The 16417-nt window shown below is 40.1% G+C and overlaps 1 protein-coding gene across 11 annotated transcripts in view; it reads left to right on the top strand.

Annotated features, from left to right (window-relative positions):
* Positions 1-646: 646 nt before the first annotated feature.
* Positions 647-16417, top strand: part of Cask (calcium/calmodulin dependent serine protein kinase) — a 330840-nt gene continuing 315069 nt past the window's right edge. For all 11 annotated transcript variants that reach the window (XM_041645247.1, XM_041645244.1, XM_041645250.1 and 8 more), the window contains exon 1: positions 647-715. In XM_041645247.1, coding sequence (XP_041501181.1) covers positions 657-715 — 59 coding nt within the window. In that variant the 5' untranslated portion in view covers positions 647-656. The remainder of the gene's footprint in view (positions 716-16417) is intronic.

Below are 16417 nucleotides of genomic sequence, written 5' to 3'. Positions count from 1 at the left end.
CGGCAGCTGAAGCTAAGGGGTGGAGTTGAAGGCAGCGGTCACGGCTCCCGCCCGCACTGAACACTCATCCCGTGAAGCCCCCTCCCACACTCGGGCGGGCGGCGGCGGCGGCGGGAGCAGGAGGAGAAGGAGGAGGGAACGTCTCTGCAGCCGCCTCCTGGTCCCCAGCGCTGAGCAGCCGCCACCACCTCCCTTCGCGACGATCCTCCCTCCGTGGTGCTGTCGCGGCCCCCCCTGTAGCCCGAGCTGCCCCGCGCCGCGCCGGAGCTGGTCTTGGGCAGAGGGAGCGGTCGCGGTCTCGCGGCCCGCGCGGGCTGACGAGCGGAGAGTGCAGCGGTGCCTCGCGGATCCCCGAGGGTCCACACGCTAGGCAGCGCTAGCGACAGCGCCAAGAGCAGCGGGCGGGCGGGCAGCGCCGGGCCCGGGCCGCCCTCGCTCCCACGCCCCGGCCCCGCCGCCCGCGCCGGGATGGCAGCCGGCAGAGGAGAGGCGCTGCAGTCTCCGGGCCTCGCGGCCCCAGTTGAGCTTCCTCGGCACTCAGGGCTTGAGAGTCCTGTGGAGAGGACGCGATCCCGGAGCCCGGGCACTGAGCTCTTGGGCGCCCCCAACCCAGGTTTCAGAACCCTCCACGCTGTGGCCACTGTCCCCTCCGGACCATGGCCGACGACGACGTGCTGTTCGAGGATGTGTATGAGCTGTGCGAGGTGATCGGCAAGTGAGTCTCCACGCGAGGGAGCGGGAGTGTGGAAAAATGCATTTCAGCGGTGCCCCGGGCCTCCCGCACCCGCTCCGGGCCTGCCCCCTGCCCTCTCTCCCTCTCCTTTGCCTTCCCTGTCCTCTTCACCCTGTAGTATTTATAGACGTGTACCTGGATCTCCTGCCAAGAGAGGGTCTGAGGGCTCTCAGCGACCCGTGGAGACCAGCGAACCCGGGTCCGCCACCCCATAAGGCGTTGGGCGGGCTCCCTGCATTTTATCTGACGGTTACACAGGGACGTGGCAGGACCGATTTTATAGTTGCTTACTGGGAACAGTTGGGGTTATTGTTACCTTTCCTGTACCTTAGACCTTTTACGAAAAGAGCAGCCTGCATTTCGTGTGCTTGTGTGGAGAGAGCGAGAGAGTGCGTCCAGGGTTTTTAATTGTGGGGTGTGTGTCTATTGTGCCAGGATATTAGACAGATGCCTTTGTGTTCACCCCGTGCCCGGATTTAAGAGGGTCATTGAAGACGGGTGCGTCCAGTTTCAGCAATTTCTTCACCTGCCTTAGACGAACGTAGAAAGAGTTAGGGGCACCCAAATTTTTAATGCCTCGTTATGCAATGACTGTACAATCAGTGCTCAAGGCTCCCTTCCACTGTTGTTGGGATGGTGGTTAGCGTGGTAGAGCCGTCTGCTTTGAGTCACCGGGCTGGTCTAGAATATAGAACTGACAGTCCAAATGCTCATCCTTTCATCTGGGTTGTATAATTACACCAGGGAAAAGCAGGGAATCAGATTAATCACAGTACTGATTGAGAATTAAATCTGCAGTTCCTCATCTAATTGTCCAGTCCTGAAATCTGTTTTGAATTGTTTCCTTTTCATTCTTGTCAAACAGTATTCCAAGTGCACAATCCTGCTAATTTGCTTGTGAGGGAAATGCTGGCGATCTGAAGTTGATTTCCCAGCTCAGCGTGTATTCTGTGGCTTTGGAAGTTGAGATAAGATTTAAGAGCAATTTTTGCTTATTTAATAGTGCTCGTTAGATAGCTAATATCGGAATATTTTACCTCTTTTTGGAAGCGATGCTTTATTGTCTATTTTAAGGTCCACAGTTAGGAAATGAAACCAAGACAGAGCAGTTGGCTCTACCTCTTTTAAGTTGTCTGCAGTATACTCAGTTTCAATTTTTTGAGTGCTGATAACTCATTTTTTCCTCTATATTGAGGTATTACATTGCTGCTCACACGGTGAAATTGTGGATGGAGCTTGCTACCCTCTTTCCTTAGATCCATATGCTTCGAGGACGCATTCCTCCTTGCCCCATTGTTCAGTGACCAGCCTGTCTGTCAGGAGGAAGAAGTCCAAATGTGTCTGTTTGCTAGAGCCGTGGATGTGCCCGAGAGCAGCAGCGCTGCCCAAAGCTATTTAATGAGAGCCACGTGTCATTTATAATTTTCAAGTAACCGCATTAGAAAGATTTCAAACAAAAAGGTGCAATTAATTTTAGCAATGTTTATTTAATACATTGCCTCTAAATTAGTGATTTCAGCATGAATTTTTTTTGCAATACTGTGCATCTTTTCATACTAAGTCTTTGAAATCCAATGTGTGTTTTATACTAACAGCACATCTCAATTTTGACGCTAAGCTAAATTTTTCACCAGAAATACTTGATCTGTATTTAGGTCTCATAAAATTTGCATGTACAAAAGTAGATTCACATACTTAAATTGTTCCAAACATACATAAAAGTTTTCCAGTAACTGAATTAACTATTTCTAAATTTTAATCAATTAAGCAGAATGCAAAATTTATTGCCTCCGTTGGATTAGCCACATTTCAAGTGCTTAATAGCCACATCAACTACCACATCTCTAGAGAAAAAATATCAGAAATCGCCTTCATTTCTTCAGTGTTCGAGCACACAAAGAAGCTAAATGAGATGTTTCTCAAAAACACCCAGATGACCATGTGTGAGTGAGTGATATTGATTGTATCTTAGTTATGGCTGTTGTGAGTCTGCAGTTGATCACTGGAAAATGTGGAATTAAGATGCTTACATATATTATGATCTTGGAAAATAGCCGTCATTAAATCAATTTTGGTGACTGGTTTTCATTCCTTCAGGTCTGAAAGGATGACAGTGTGATCGCTTTGGATTTTGAAAAGTGGTCACCTTCGTGTTAGCTGAAGTGAAATTGATCACAATATTTTAGAAGACGCCCTGGCAGAATTCTGTTTTGAGATGCTAGGTAGTCAGTGGCTGCCTGCATGTCTGTGAACTGTGAAATTTTATTCCTATTCTACAAAATCTGACTTGGTTGGTGTCATTTATAAAATGGCATTTCTTGAAATAATGAATCCTAGGCAGCCTCAGTGGTAAAGAATGTAATGATGGTGGTCCTCACCCGGGCAAAGGTTGAAGGTTTCTCCAGTAAATTTGTGTCACTATATATTGATCCTGAATTTGAAATTCATTTCAGATTTTTTTTTTGCCGGGGCCTTGACAGCATACATTTAAACTAAGAATTTGTTCAATTATGAGCTTAAACAGAAAGGCCTTGCAGATCATCATTCATCCTGAAAATCCTTTTAATTTCTACCCAGACTCCACTGAATTTTGATTCTCTTTCATAGCAAATTAGTACCACAAATTGTGTTTACACCACAATGTCTTAATAGTTTTTAAATTTCACTGAGGCTCTTTAAAATAGATTTTGGTTTTCAAGACATATTGGTCACCCACTCACTCCTCTGCTTACCCATCCACCCACTCATCCATCCTTTGTGAGCTAGGCATTATTTTTGCTGTGAAGGAAGTTTCCAGTTTATTTATTTGTTTGTTTGTTTGTTTGTTTATTGAGATAGGGTCTCACTACTGTAGCTCTGGCTGGCTTGGAGCTTGTTACGTAGTTTGAACTGATTTTAAACTCACAGAGAGATCTTCAGAGTGCTGGAATTAAAGGTGTGTGTTGCCACTCCTGGCATTAATTCCGATGTAATTTAGACCCCCTTAGGTGTCTTTTTTTTTGGTTAAGGAGGTTTGAAAGGAGATGCTATTTGAAATAAATTTTCTTTGTAGTTGTTGCAACCTTTACTCTTGCTAACGCTATCTTTGAAAGAATCTTATCATCAAGGTGCCATTTCTTTTTAAAAAATTAAAAACCCCTCCTTTTTGAAAATTGCAGAAACTCTTCAGTGCCTCTTATTTTCATAACATTTTTCATATAGCATCTTTGAAGTTATTGAAGTAAATTCAGTTATAGTCCCAAGCTTCCTTTTTTTGTTTGGTTTTGTTTTTGAGACAGGGTCTTACAGTGTCTAGCCCAGGCTGGCTTGGAACTCATAGGAGATCAGGCTGGTCTCAAACTCATAGGTATCTACCTGCCTCTGCGTCCTACGTGCTGGGATTAATTGTCCAGTACCACCACACCCATCTAGTCCCCAAACCTCTTGTCCTAACAAATGTAGCAATTACTGGAAAGAAAAGGTATTATGCAAATACAAGTTAATGACTAATTTATGTCATAACTACTTACTGTCCCTTTTGTAGATTTATAGTTTTATAGGTAAATGTAAAATCAGTATTAGTATGTGAAAGAAGTTTTAAAACAGTTCATTTAAATTAAAACATAAAAAACACACCATCTTTCTGTCACAAGTAGTGTCTTTGAAAGAGGATCACACAATGTACAATTTTTAGCTTGTGTAGGATGAATATTTGTCCTGAATTTTAGGATTTAGGTAACCTGTAACTTGTGACTCTCCTGCTCTGCTAAGACATAGACTAAAATTGGAATGATGCAGCATGACCCTTGCTCGAGGATGACATGCCGGGTTGCCAGGCACGCTGTATTTGCTTTCACCCCAAGAGCACTTATCATATTTAATTACAATTACTTATTTATGGTCTCTCTACCTAGCTAATAGGTAGCTTCTTGAAGGCAGGGAAATATATAACATGCATCTTTCTCCATTGCTAAACACACTGCCTGCAATGTAATAGTCACTCATTAGCTGTGGAATAAATCGAGTAGTTTTAATAAAATCTCATTAAAAGACAAAAAGTGTATTTATCAGCCTTGGAGAAATTGCCCCAAAAGGCTGAATTAGATTAAAGTGTACTATCAGGGGAGCTGTGAAAACGGTCATTGCCAGGCCCTGTGACAGAGCCGTGCAAGGAGCAATCTCGGGGACATGTTAGGTATTTTTTAAACTACATAAATCTTGTGTGAAGAGTCACTGTTTTATTTTTTTTTATTTTATTTTATTTTTTTTTGGTTTTTCGAGACAGGGTTTCTCTGTGGCTTTGGAGCCTGTCCTGGAACTAGCTCTGTAGACCAGGCTGGTCTCGAACTCACAGAGATCCGCCTGCCTCTGCCTCCCGAGTGCTGGGATTAAAGGCGTGCGCCACCATCGCCCGGCTCAAGAGTCACTGTTTTAAAAATTAGCTGATAAATGTAGTTTTCTGGGACTAACTTTTCAGAGAATTCAAATTTTTACAAAGAAGAGTAAATATGTTTTGTAATGCATTTCAGCTATCAGGCCAAAACATGGATTTTTATGTTCTATGCATTCATGTCTCTGAGGCTGTTGTGGAAGAATTTAGTTTCAGCCTGTGTTTGGCTTTGGTTTCATGGGCCTTTTAAGATTCACATTGATTTATGACACTCATCTAACACTAACATGGTGATTGTCTGATGTTTAGAACAACACAGAACAAGGATTGCTTCAATAACCATAGATGATAGTTTTCTACTACAATGGCTTAATTTAATAAGAAATTCATTAGGTTCGTATGGATTGTTTGCACACACATTTGGTTAAAAGAGAATGGTTAAGTTACATACATACTTTAAGTTCTGTACCTGTGACTACAATAATGTAATTTGCCAGAGAATTGAGTTAAATGCAGTCTTATGTAAATAGTGGTATACACACACACACACACACACACACACACATACATACAGGGAAAAATCACCTTTACTGATTTGTCCTAATCACTCTGGATTCTCATTTATTGATTTTCTCAGTGTTTTGGAATTCTAGTACCTCAGAGGGAATTTTACATCATACAGAAGAATCTTCCTGAAAATTTAAGTGGACACTGTACATAAACTAGTTTTAAATGTTAGGAAAAGGTCACGTGTAAGTCTGAATGATTTTAAAAACTTTCCAAAGCAAGCAGTGTTACATGAAAAAAGAACATGATCACAGCAATACCCTTGTAGTAAAGCAAATGAAACCCACAGTCAATCACCAGCTACATTTCTAAGAATCTAGATAATTCCCACACTTGGGATTCAGCCGCCCTCCTGCAGAAGACAGCTTACAGAATTTTGGAACAAGGTCCGTTCCTGAGCAGTGGGTTCTGGGGCCTTCTGGGAGGAAGTGAGCTCTTTAGTTACTTGTCTGTGTACATATCTCTTTAGTAGATTTTTCCAATTGCTTTTGGAGTTGTTATTTGTTTCATGTGGACTCCCTTAACTTCCATGATGGTGACGATACTTGGTGTACAGTTTGACATGTGCAGTTCACCTTCCATTTTCCTCTTGTATATATAAGCTTTATTCAATGGGCTGGATTTCTAGATTCCCTTAACTTGTGTTCTTAGATATTTCCTTTATATTGAAAGTTTCCGCATCTCTATTTATAGCTATGATCAATAAACTATAAAATAGGTATACCAACATTGCTTTGAGATGGTGCTTGAATGGGTGTCTTTTTGTAAATGTTTCATGCTTTAACTGTGTTTAAAGGAACTTTGACACAGTAAGTTTTAAAATAAAAAAATGTTTTATAACCTAATGGCTACTTGGCAAAGGACATTGACTCACCTTTCTAATAGTAGGCATTTTATATGTATCATCTCATTTAATTTTAACCCTTCTACAGAGAAGATTGAGCACAAGGTGGTGTGGAGTGATCTGGCCAAGATCACATGGGATTCTCTCTGCTTCTAAAGATTGTTCCTTTTGACCACATTCTACTGGTGATTCTGGTTGTGATTAAGACTGCATTGGACTTCTTTAAAATAAGACTAATTTTCATTTTTAAAATTTACTACTATAAAAGATGATCTCTTTCTTTCCAGTTACGTTTCTCATCTCTTTGGTGACATATACTCCTCCTTCTTTCTTGCTTCTTTTTTCTCTTGCTCTGTGACAGTGCTTCTCAAGCCATGGTCATGACCCCTTTGGGGGTTGAATGACCTTTCATAGGGTTTGCATATTAGCTATCCTGCATTCAGATACTTGCATTATGATTCATACACTAGCAAAATTATAATTATGAAGTAGCAATGAAAATAATTTATGGTTAGGGGTCACCATAACAGGAGGAACTGTATTAAAGGGTTACAGCATTAGGAAGTTTGAGAACCACTGCTCTATGATGAAATAATATCATTTACCAAACTAACTGATAAATCTATGTATTACTTAGCAGAGGAAGTAAGGAATCTTGACCATCTGTCTTAAAATATAATTGGTTTTGAAGTGTTTTACATCCCTTTTACTTAACTTCAAGTGCTTTTTTTCCAGACTAATTACTCTACATTTCTTTTTTTTTAAGATTTATTGACTTATTTATTAAAGATTTCTGCCTCCTCCCTGCCACCGCCTCCCATTTCCCTCCCCCTCCCCCGATCAAGTCCCCCTCCCTCATCAGCCCGAAGAGCAATCAGGGTTCCCTGACCTGTGGGAAGTCCAAGGACCGCCCACCTCCATCCAGGTCTAGTAAGGTGAGCATCCAAACTGCCTAGGCTCCCCCAAAGCCAGTACGTGCAGTAGGATCAAAAACCCATTGCCAGCCGGGCGGTGGTGGCGCACGTCCGTTATCCCAGCACTTGGGAGGCAGAGACAGGCGGATCTCTGTGAGTTCGAGGCCAGCCTGGTCTACCAAGGGAGTTCCAGGACAGGCTCCAAAGCTACAGAGAAACCCTGTCTCGAAAAACCAAAAAAACAAAACAAAACAACAACAACAACAAAAAACCATTGCCATTGTTCTTGAGTTCTCAGTAGTCCTCATTGTCCGCTATGTTCAGCAAGTCCGGTTTTATCCCATGCTTTTTCAGACCCAGGCCAGCTGGCCTTGGTGAGCTCCCGATAGAACATCCCCATTGTCTCAGTGTGTGGGTGCACCCCTCGCGGTCCTGAGTTCCTTGCTCATGCTCTCTCTCCTTCTGCTCCTGATTTGGACCTTGAGATTTCAGTCCGGTGCTCCAATGTGGGTCTCTGTCTCTGTCTCCTTGCATCGCCTGATGAAGGTTAATATTCAGGAGGATGCCTATATGTTTTTCTTTGGGTTCACCTTCTTATTTAGCTTCTCTAGGATCTCGAATTATAGGCTCAATGTCCTTTATTTATGGCTAGAAACCAAATATGAGTGAGTACATCCCATGTTCCTCTTTGGGTCTGACTTGCCTCACTCAGGATAGTGTTTTCTATTTCCATTCATTTGTATGCAAAATTCAAGAAGTCCTTGATTTTTACTGCTGAGTAGTACTGTAATATGTATATATTCCATACTTTCTTCATCCATTCTTTCATTGAAGGGCATCTAGGTTGTTTCCAGGTTCTGGCTATTACAAACAATGCTGCTATGAACATAGTTGAGCATATACTTTTGTTGTATGATAGGGCCTCTCTTGGGTATATTCCCAAGAGTGGTATTGCTGGGTCCAGGGGTCCCGAATTTCTTGATTACTCTACATTTCTAAGTTAGAAGTAGTGAGGTTTGTGGAGAGAGGTATTTGTTGGAGGGTAGGGTGGGGTGAATTCTTATGTCCTGTGATAAAAACTGAATTGTATTTTCATTTTGAAAACCATGTCCTAAACTGTAGCTTCTCAGCTGGTTACCAACATTGTTCAATTAAGTAGTCAAAAGGCTAGTTTTGTCCAGGTACCACTGTGGAGAAAGTACCTGTTAGCAGCTACCAAGCTGATAAGATGTTCTGCTTTCCCATTTGGGGACTTAAATTTTTACTTGTAAATTTATAATACAGATTTCTTTTTCACCATATTTCTGTTTTATAGATTTTTGATTACTGGCTTTTAATTAAAATAATTTGATTTTCCAAAAATGATAATATTTCCATTCTCTTGCTTGTATATGACCATGAATTATAATGAAATCTTTCATTGCGTGACAGAATGAATATTTGATCCTTTAAATTTTATCTTAATTTCTTGGTATTTATCACACCAATGTTGTTTTCTTAAATTATTCCACTCTAGAGATCTTAATTGTTTCTAGTGTCAAGGGTTCTTGACCGTGGATAGTGCTAGTGTACTGTTCCTTCTCTCCTTTTGTCATCCTCTTTCCCTCACCTTTCAAATTTGTTCATTAGCTCTTTTAATTGTCCATTTATTCACAATAGAAAATGGTTATTTAATTGTACTTAAATCAATATATTTTTTTATCTAAGGATACATTTAATTTCAGCTTCTTGTGTTCTGTTATTGGTTTCCTGTACATCTTTTAAAAACCAAATTTTATATTTCTTTTAGTGTATTTTTTGGCTTAATATCATTATTGTGACTATTTTAATCATGTACAGTGAATAATTCATACCTATCCTCCTTCCCTCCATTCTTTTTCTCTCTCCCCTGTGGTTTATTCTTTAAAATATACTATATTGCTAGGCATGGGGAGGCACACCTATAATTCTAGCACTTGAGAAATAGAGAGAGGAAGAATAGGAGTTCAAGGCTAGCCTCAGCTACATAATGAATTTGAGGTCAACCTGGACTACATGTTTCAAAATAATCAATAATCGCTCTCACACACACAATGATGAATATGTATTTTGGTGTATGTCAGCCTAAGATGGGATTGTTGTCATTTGTGCTGGTTAGTTTTTGTCACCGTGACACCAACTAGAGTTATCTGGAAAGAGGGAACATCAACTAATGAATGCCTTCATTAGAGTGGCCTGTAGGACTCTTTAGGGTACTTTCTTGATTAATGATTGATGTAGGAGGGCTTTGTCCAAGTGGGTGGTGCTCTTCCTAGCAGGTGGCCTTGGGTTGTATAAGAAACCAGGCTGAGCAAGCCAGTAAGCAGCTAGAAGACACTAAATGCTCTTGAATATACTCTTTAAAACCTTCTAAGTCATTAGAGTTCCTCTACTCCTAGGAAGGGTACTCTTTGCGTCTACAGATTTTCATAATTTATTTGTAAATCTGTCTAGGCTGTAGTTTTACACTGCTGTTAAAAGCTCCAAAGATTTTATTAAAAGAGAGTTTTGTATCACACTTTTGCATTTGGATATTTAGTAAAATTAATTAATTAACTGTTCATAATGTGAGATTTCATGCTGAAGAAAAGGAACATCTAGGACCCATGGTGAGATGATTCAGAGGGTAAAGGCACTTGCTACTAAGCCTGACTTTGTGACTTTGCTTCCTGTTGGGACTCACGTGGTAGAAGGAGAGAACCAATTCCTGCAAGTTGTTCTCTGGTGTGTGTACACATATACATACAATACAAATTATGGTACATTTTAAAATAAAATGAAAATCCTAGAATAAATATTTTAAAAATAGTTGTATACAACAAGATTTGTCAAACTTATAATGTAATAGTTTCCCAAATTTTGTTTTGGCAGCAATTTCCATATCTTAACTGAGGACAAATGAGACAGAAAGACCTGAAAATTGTAGTCTGTGAAAGATTGGGCAATGACTGTAGATTACCTAAATGCATACCCTGTGATCTTCATGCTGGAAGAGGGTGGTCTACTTAGATCATGACTATGGACATAGGCTGGCTTCAGAGGTCACTTAAAGGTATCTTTTCCATGATCTTGGACCAGTGTTATTTTTATTGCATCGTTTAGGTTAGAAGTTTTTCTGACTTTCCCTTTCTCCTTTAACTCATTAGTTTAAATGGAGAATTGTCTGACTTTATTTGTATATGAATAACTTCCTGTATTCTACTTAGGCTTAATATCATCTTAATTAGGCCTTAGTTCTATCAGTATGACATTAAATTTGAGATTTTTTTTTTTGAAACAGGATCTCAACTACGTAGACCAGACTGGCCTCACTCACCAATATCTATATACCTCTGCTTCCTTACTTTTTTTTTTTGAGACAGGGTTTCTCTGTGGCTTTGGAGCCTGTCCTGGAACTCGCTCTGTAGACCAGGCTGGTCTCGAACTCACAGAGATCCGCCTGCCTCCGCCTCCCGAGTGCTGGGATTAAAGGCATGCGCCACCATCGCCCGGCTGCTTCCTTACTTTTATGAGTAGCCAGGTGAGTGCTGGGAACCGAAACAGGGTCCTCTGGAGGAGTAGCATGCATCATTAACTACCTGGCCATCACACTGGCATGATTATCTTTTAATATTTTCTTTTAAGTTAAAATAGGTGTTTGTAAAACAAGCAAAAAACTTTTTTTTTTTTTACTGAGAACATTCTTAAGTGTATTTCACATGAATTTGAAAAAAATCATACTATTCAGATAACAGGTCAGATTGAGAATATATTTAGCTCACATTCTAATCAGTGTATTTTAAAGGCATGCTAAGATGTGGGGAAAAAACTTTATTAATCATACATGTTATAAGCTGTACTTTCTTTTTCTTAAAAAGATTTCTCACAATGGCTTCATCTACAAAACACGAACCTGAGACTGAGGGAACATTGAAGAAGGGGTGAAAAGATTCTAAGAGCCAGAGATAAGTGAAATTGTGTCTCCTAGTAATATCAGAAGCCATACTCATAAGTCTCACCAAAATGACTGCCCAAATGTTAGTTAACAAGGATGACACCAGTAAGCATGCCAGACTGGATGGAGAGAGGCCCAAGAGGCCTCAACCCTAAACAAAGAGCTACAGACAGTTGAGAAAATCTAGGAGTGAGAGAGGTAGACCTCCCCAGGGAAGATCACACCAATTGGTTGTCCTATGCCAAACAGCCCCCAAAACACACATACTGACAGCATTATACAAACTGAACAGGTTACATTTAGAAATATGTCTAAGTATATGTTATATATATGTGTGTATATACATATATAGAAATGTATGGTATATAAATAATACACACACACACACATATATATATTCATGCATACAATAATAATTAGTGAAAAAAGAGGCCATGAATTTGAAGGAGAGTGGGGAGAAGTATATGGGAGGTTTTAGAGGGAGGAAATAGAATGGAGAAATGTCGTAATTATAGTCTCAAACATTTTTTAAGGAGATTTCTCTCATGGCAATTAAACTGATCTGTGTAAACATCTATTCATGTGAAAATGCTTTGTTATCATCATTGCAGAAAAAGCCTGGAAATCTGAAGAGGGAGCATTCAAGGCTTGCTGCTACACCTTTTAGATTCTTAACAATATTTCTTCCATGGTTGAGTGTTCCCATTATACTGCTAGATCATGCTTCATATTCTGTGACATGTAAGCAAGCTCAGTGGGCTTTAGTTGACATCTGGAATCTCAGGCTTCTTGGTTAGACTTACCCTAGTAGCTTTAGTATGAGGCTTACAAATATGAATGTGGACCTGATGGTCTCATTAGCACATCCCCTTCATTTCCAGATTCATTTCTAGACATAGAGAACTGTAAGTTGGATTTTTAAGAAGTGCAGTTTAGTAATTGTCAGTCCAGGCGTGATGACTCATTCCTGCAATTCCAGCATTTGGGAGGCTGAGACAAGAGGATTATTGTAAATTCAAGGCCAGACTGGGTTACAGAGTGAGAACTCTTTTAAAATACACCCTCCAAAAGAGACCAAGAGAAGTAAGTATTCTAAACAAATTTTATTTCTAGAATTATTTGTTTGTTTGTTTGTTCGTTTGGCAGAGTCTCCATGACTGGCCTGGAGCTCACTATGTAGACCAGGCAGGCCTCAGGCTCACAGAGATTCTTCTCCCTCAGCTTCCTGTGCACTGAAAAGGCATAAGCCACCCTGCCTGTTGGAAAATTATTAAAAAATAGTTCAGAGAGACATCAGTATTTGAATTATTTTCTATTTCTTCATCTCATAAAAGAAGAATGGGGAGCTGGAGTGATGACTCAGCAGTGAAGAGAGCTTGCTGCTCTTGCAGAGAGAGGACCCAGATTCTGTTCCCAGCATCCATGTTGGGTGTCTCACAAGTGCCTCTAACTCCAGCTCCAGGGGATCCAGTGCTATCGTTTGGTGTCTGTGAATAACTGCATGCACATGGCATACATGTGTACACACACACACACACACACACACACACACACACACACGCTCATAAAATAAAAGCAAATCCACCCTTTTAAAAGGGGATGGTAATGTCTGGCATTGCTTGTTTTATGAGATTTGGGGGGGCAGGGGTGAGATAAGGTTTCTCTGTAGCTTTGGAGCCTGTCCTGGTACTCACTCTGTAGACCAGGCTGGCAGAGGACAACTTGAATGATTTTGTTTTTTCCATCCATCTTGTTGGTCTCAGAGATCCAGCCCAAATTGTAAGGCTTGTGTAGTGAGTGCCTTTCCAACATCTTGCTGGACCCTGCCTTCGCCTTTAAACTGGTTTAGTGTTATTTTTATGAGTCTTACTTAATATGCTTTGCCTCTTAGGTAGGACTTAGAACACATTAGGTCAAAATGTTGACTGTCTGAAGGTGAAGTATGTTTATTTTACTGATGGAGCAATAATAAATTTACACTGAAGTCAAAGGAAAGAAAAATAATCTGAATTAGCATGTTGCCCCCTTTTCCCTTAAATTGTAAAATTTTAGTTGAACTTTCAAATTTGGAAGTTCACATAAGAAACATTTGTGTCCAATCAGATATGAACTTAGACTCTTCAACATCTGGTTTGCCTGTAAGGAACAATTTAAACATTCTAGAATGTGTTGGAAATGCAGATTTAGGGCCTCCCCTTGACCCTTTGATCAGAAGTTAGGGGAATAGAATACCACTATCACTGTTTTAACAAACGCTCCAAGAATTCTGATTCACACCAAATTTTGAGAACTATCCCCTTAGAATTCTGGATTAGTAAGTGATGGCCTATATCCTAAATTGGTTCACTACCTATTTAATGTCTACAGATGCTTTTTATGCTCTAGGCATAGTTGAGTAGTTATGCAGAACCAGTTGTGTGGAACCTCAACTATTTGTTACTTGGCCCTATAAATAAAAAAGCTCATTGATCCCTGCTTGAGGTGAAGTCTTATAATTGTTTTCTTGTAAGTAGTTATTTATTAGGTAAATACCCATTTCTGCCTTTACACATGACCTTCATTTTTCTACAAGCCCATTCCTCTCTAATATCAACTTATTAACTCAGTTACTAATGTTCTACATTGCCCTTTTTGTGCTCAGTAATAGTACTAACTGTTTAATAATACTATGACCCTTTCTCACTGATTCCATGCTCGTGTGTCCTCAGTATATTCTAGTGTAATCTAACTTAATCACCTATTGTAATCTTCATTTCTCTCTATTCTTATTGCCTTATTTATTTCCTCAGGACAAATCCTACTTTGTGACCACTATGTTTAGGAATATGTGTGAGCTGATTGCTGTGCCTGGAGTACTGTTACCCTTGTCCTGTAGTGCTGTAATTGCTTGCACTTTACCAGAACAATTTGAACATATAGTTATCAAGTGTCTTGGGTAATCTTTGAGTATTTCCTGGGAGAGTTATTGTTAGCATTTACACATCCAACCAAGGATAGCTGCTCATGTTCATTGTTGGGGTGCCATTCAAAACTCCTGATGTTTCTTTTGTACTTGCTCTAAGTTGTTAAGGTGAGTGGTGGTCAGCCTTACATAAAATGCACTACTGTTTGGACTGGGCTACTTGTGGCTCCTCACATCACTGAAGGAAAACCAATGGTTTTCTTTTGGAAAAAAAAGAGGCCATTCCATAGTCTCCTGCTTTCTAGTATCAAAAAACAGAAAAAGTGGTTTTGTTGCAGATGTGATTCCATGCTTGTATTTCTTTTGCTTCTGTGACTGATGTTTTAAGTTGGAAAATAGATCTTAACTAAGTGATTCTGAACTACCTTACTTGTGAGTTTGTTTTGGTTCATGATTTATCCCAGACATGGAAAGAAGTCAATGAATTTCAGACTGCACATGCCTGAATTAGCCTTTTCCAACCAACTTAATTCATATCCTTTGCCCTGCTTACTCATCCCAGTGGTGAGATACAAAGATACAGACAAAGGCAAGTACACAAAATGTGGTCATTCCGGTCTATTGCCCAGGGCAACCTGACTGTCAAATAATTTGAGTTTTACAGTTTCCTCAAAATAGTGTTGGAAATGAAGAATTTTTAAAGTTATTTATGGTGATGACTAAAATGTGAACTCTTTAAAAGAAGATAGTGTTATATTCCCAGACAGTATAATCCGCCCACAGGAGTCATCTCAACAACCCCATCCTTTCTGTTTTAGCTGCGTGAAATAGAGGTCAGGAGTGGGCGATGATGAAAGTTTCGTAAGTCATACGATAGTTTAGGCAAGAGGAATGATCTGGTGGTTTGTGCTCTGTTGTCCTTGCGTGCAGAGTTGTTTGGGACAGCCCCACAGATTTGGAGGTAAGCTTCAATAATTTTCCTCACTTCCTTGGCAGCCAGTTAGGCTTGGGAGCTGAGTGTTCCATTCGGAGAAGCAACTGCTGTAGATAAATTCTGCCGAATGTGGAGTTTGAACCATTTTCAAGAACCATTTTCAAGGCTATAATGTTCAGGTTCAAAATTTCTTAGTAAGCAGAAAATGTTATTTAAGAATGATTATGCTTCAGTGTCAGATTCAGCTTCTTCTGAATAGACATTGCACCCAAGTCTCCAGGTAACAAGGCTGTTTGCTTTTAGTACTAATTTAGTACTAATGCTTTCTTGTTTCAAAAGCAGAAATTTGAAGTCTCACAGTGCCTCTTTGAACACATTAGTAAGCGTAGAATTATATTGGAGATATTGAACATAATGGTATAATCTTATTTAGTACTAATAGCTAATTAGTTTCCCTAGTCTTTTCAAAGCATCAAACTTTATACTAGGCACAACCTTTTTCAAGATTTTGCATTGATTCACCTTCTCTCCTTGCTGGATTATTAATTGTTCCACTAGTAGCAGCAAGTACAATGCTTCTCAACCTTCCTAATGCTGCGACCCTTTAATATAGTAACTGCATGTTGTGGTGACCCCACCATAAAATTATTTTCATTGCTACTTCATAACTGTAATTTTGCTACTTTTATGTATCATATTGTAAATATCTGTGTTTTCCGTTGGTCTTAGGCGACCCCTGTGAAAGGGCCCTTTGGCCCCCAAAGGGGTTGCAATCCACAGATTGAGAACCGCTGACCTAGTGCACTCCATGAGGATAGAACTGACTTTCAGTCAACTAGCTAACCCAACCTGATCTTGAGCAAAGGTAGGTAATATGGTAGCTGCTAGGATGCAGCTATTTCAGGTTAGTCATTATTAAATAACACTCACTAACCCGCACTTCCTCCAGAACAGTTTTCTAAATTGTCAGTGAACTCATGAAAAAGTGTACAACATTAATTAATTTTAAAGCATTGAAAAATGCAAATAAGAAACAAGAGTGATAAACACTTTACACTTAGGATGGCTAGAACTAAAAGGGTGTGTAGTAATAGGAGGCGGCGGGGCTGTGTTCCCAGCACCCCGGCCGCCTGCTCGGCTAGCTTATGCCCCGAAATAACAACACACAAACTGTATTCATTTAAACACTGCTTGACCCTTTA

The sequence above is a fragment of the Microtus oregoni genome, unplaced genomic scaffold, assembly GCF_018167655.1.
Source record: "Microtus oregoni isolate MIOR12 unplaced genomic scaffold, Mior012 000108F_ref0000382, whole genome shotgun sequence".
Taxonomy (NCBI): Eukaryota; Metazoa; Chordata; class Mammalia; order Rodentia; family Cricetidae; genus Microtus; species Microtus oregoni.
Note: the sequence above shows the minus strand (reverse complement) of the source record. Positions and strands in the feature narration are given on the sequence as shown.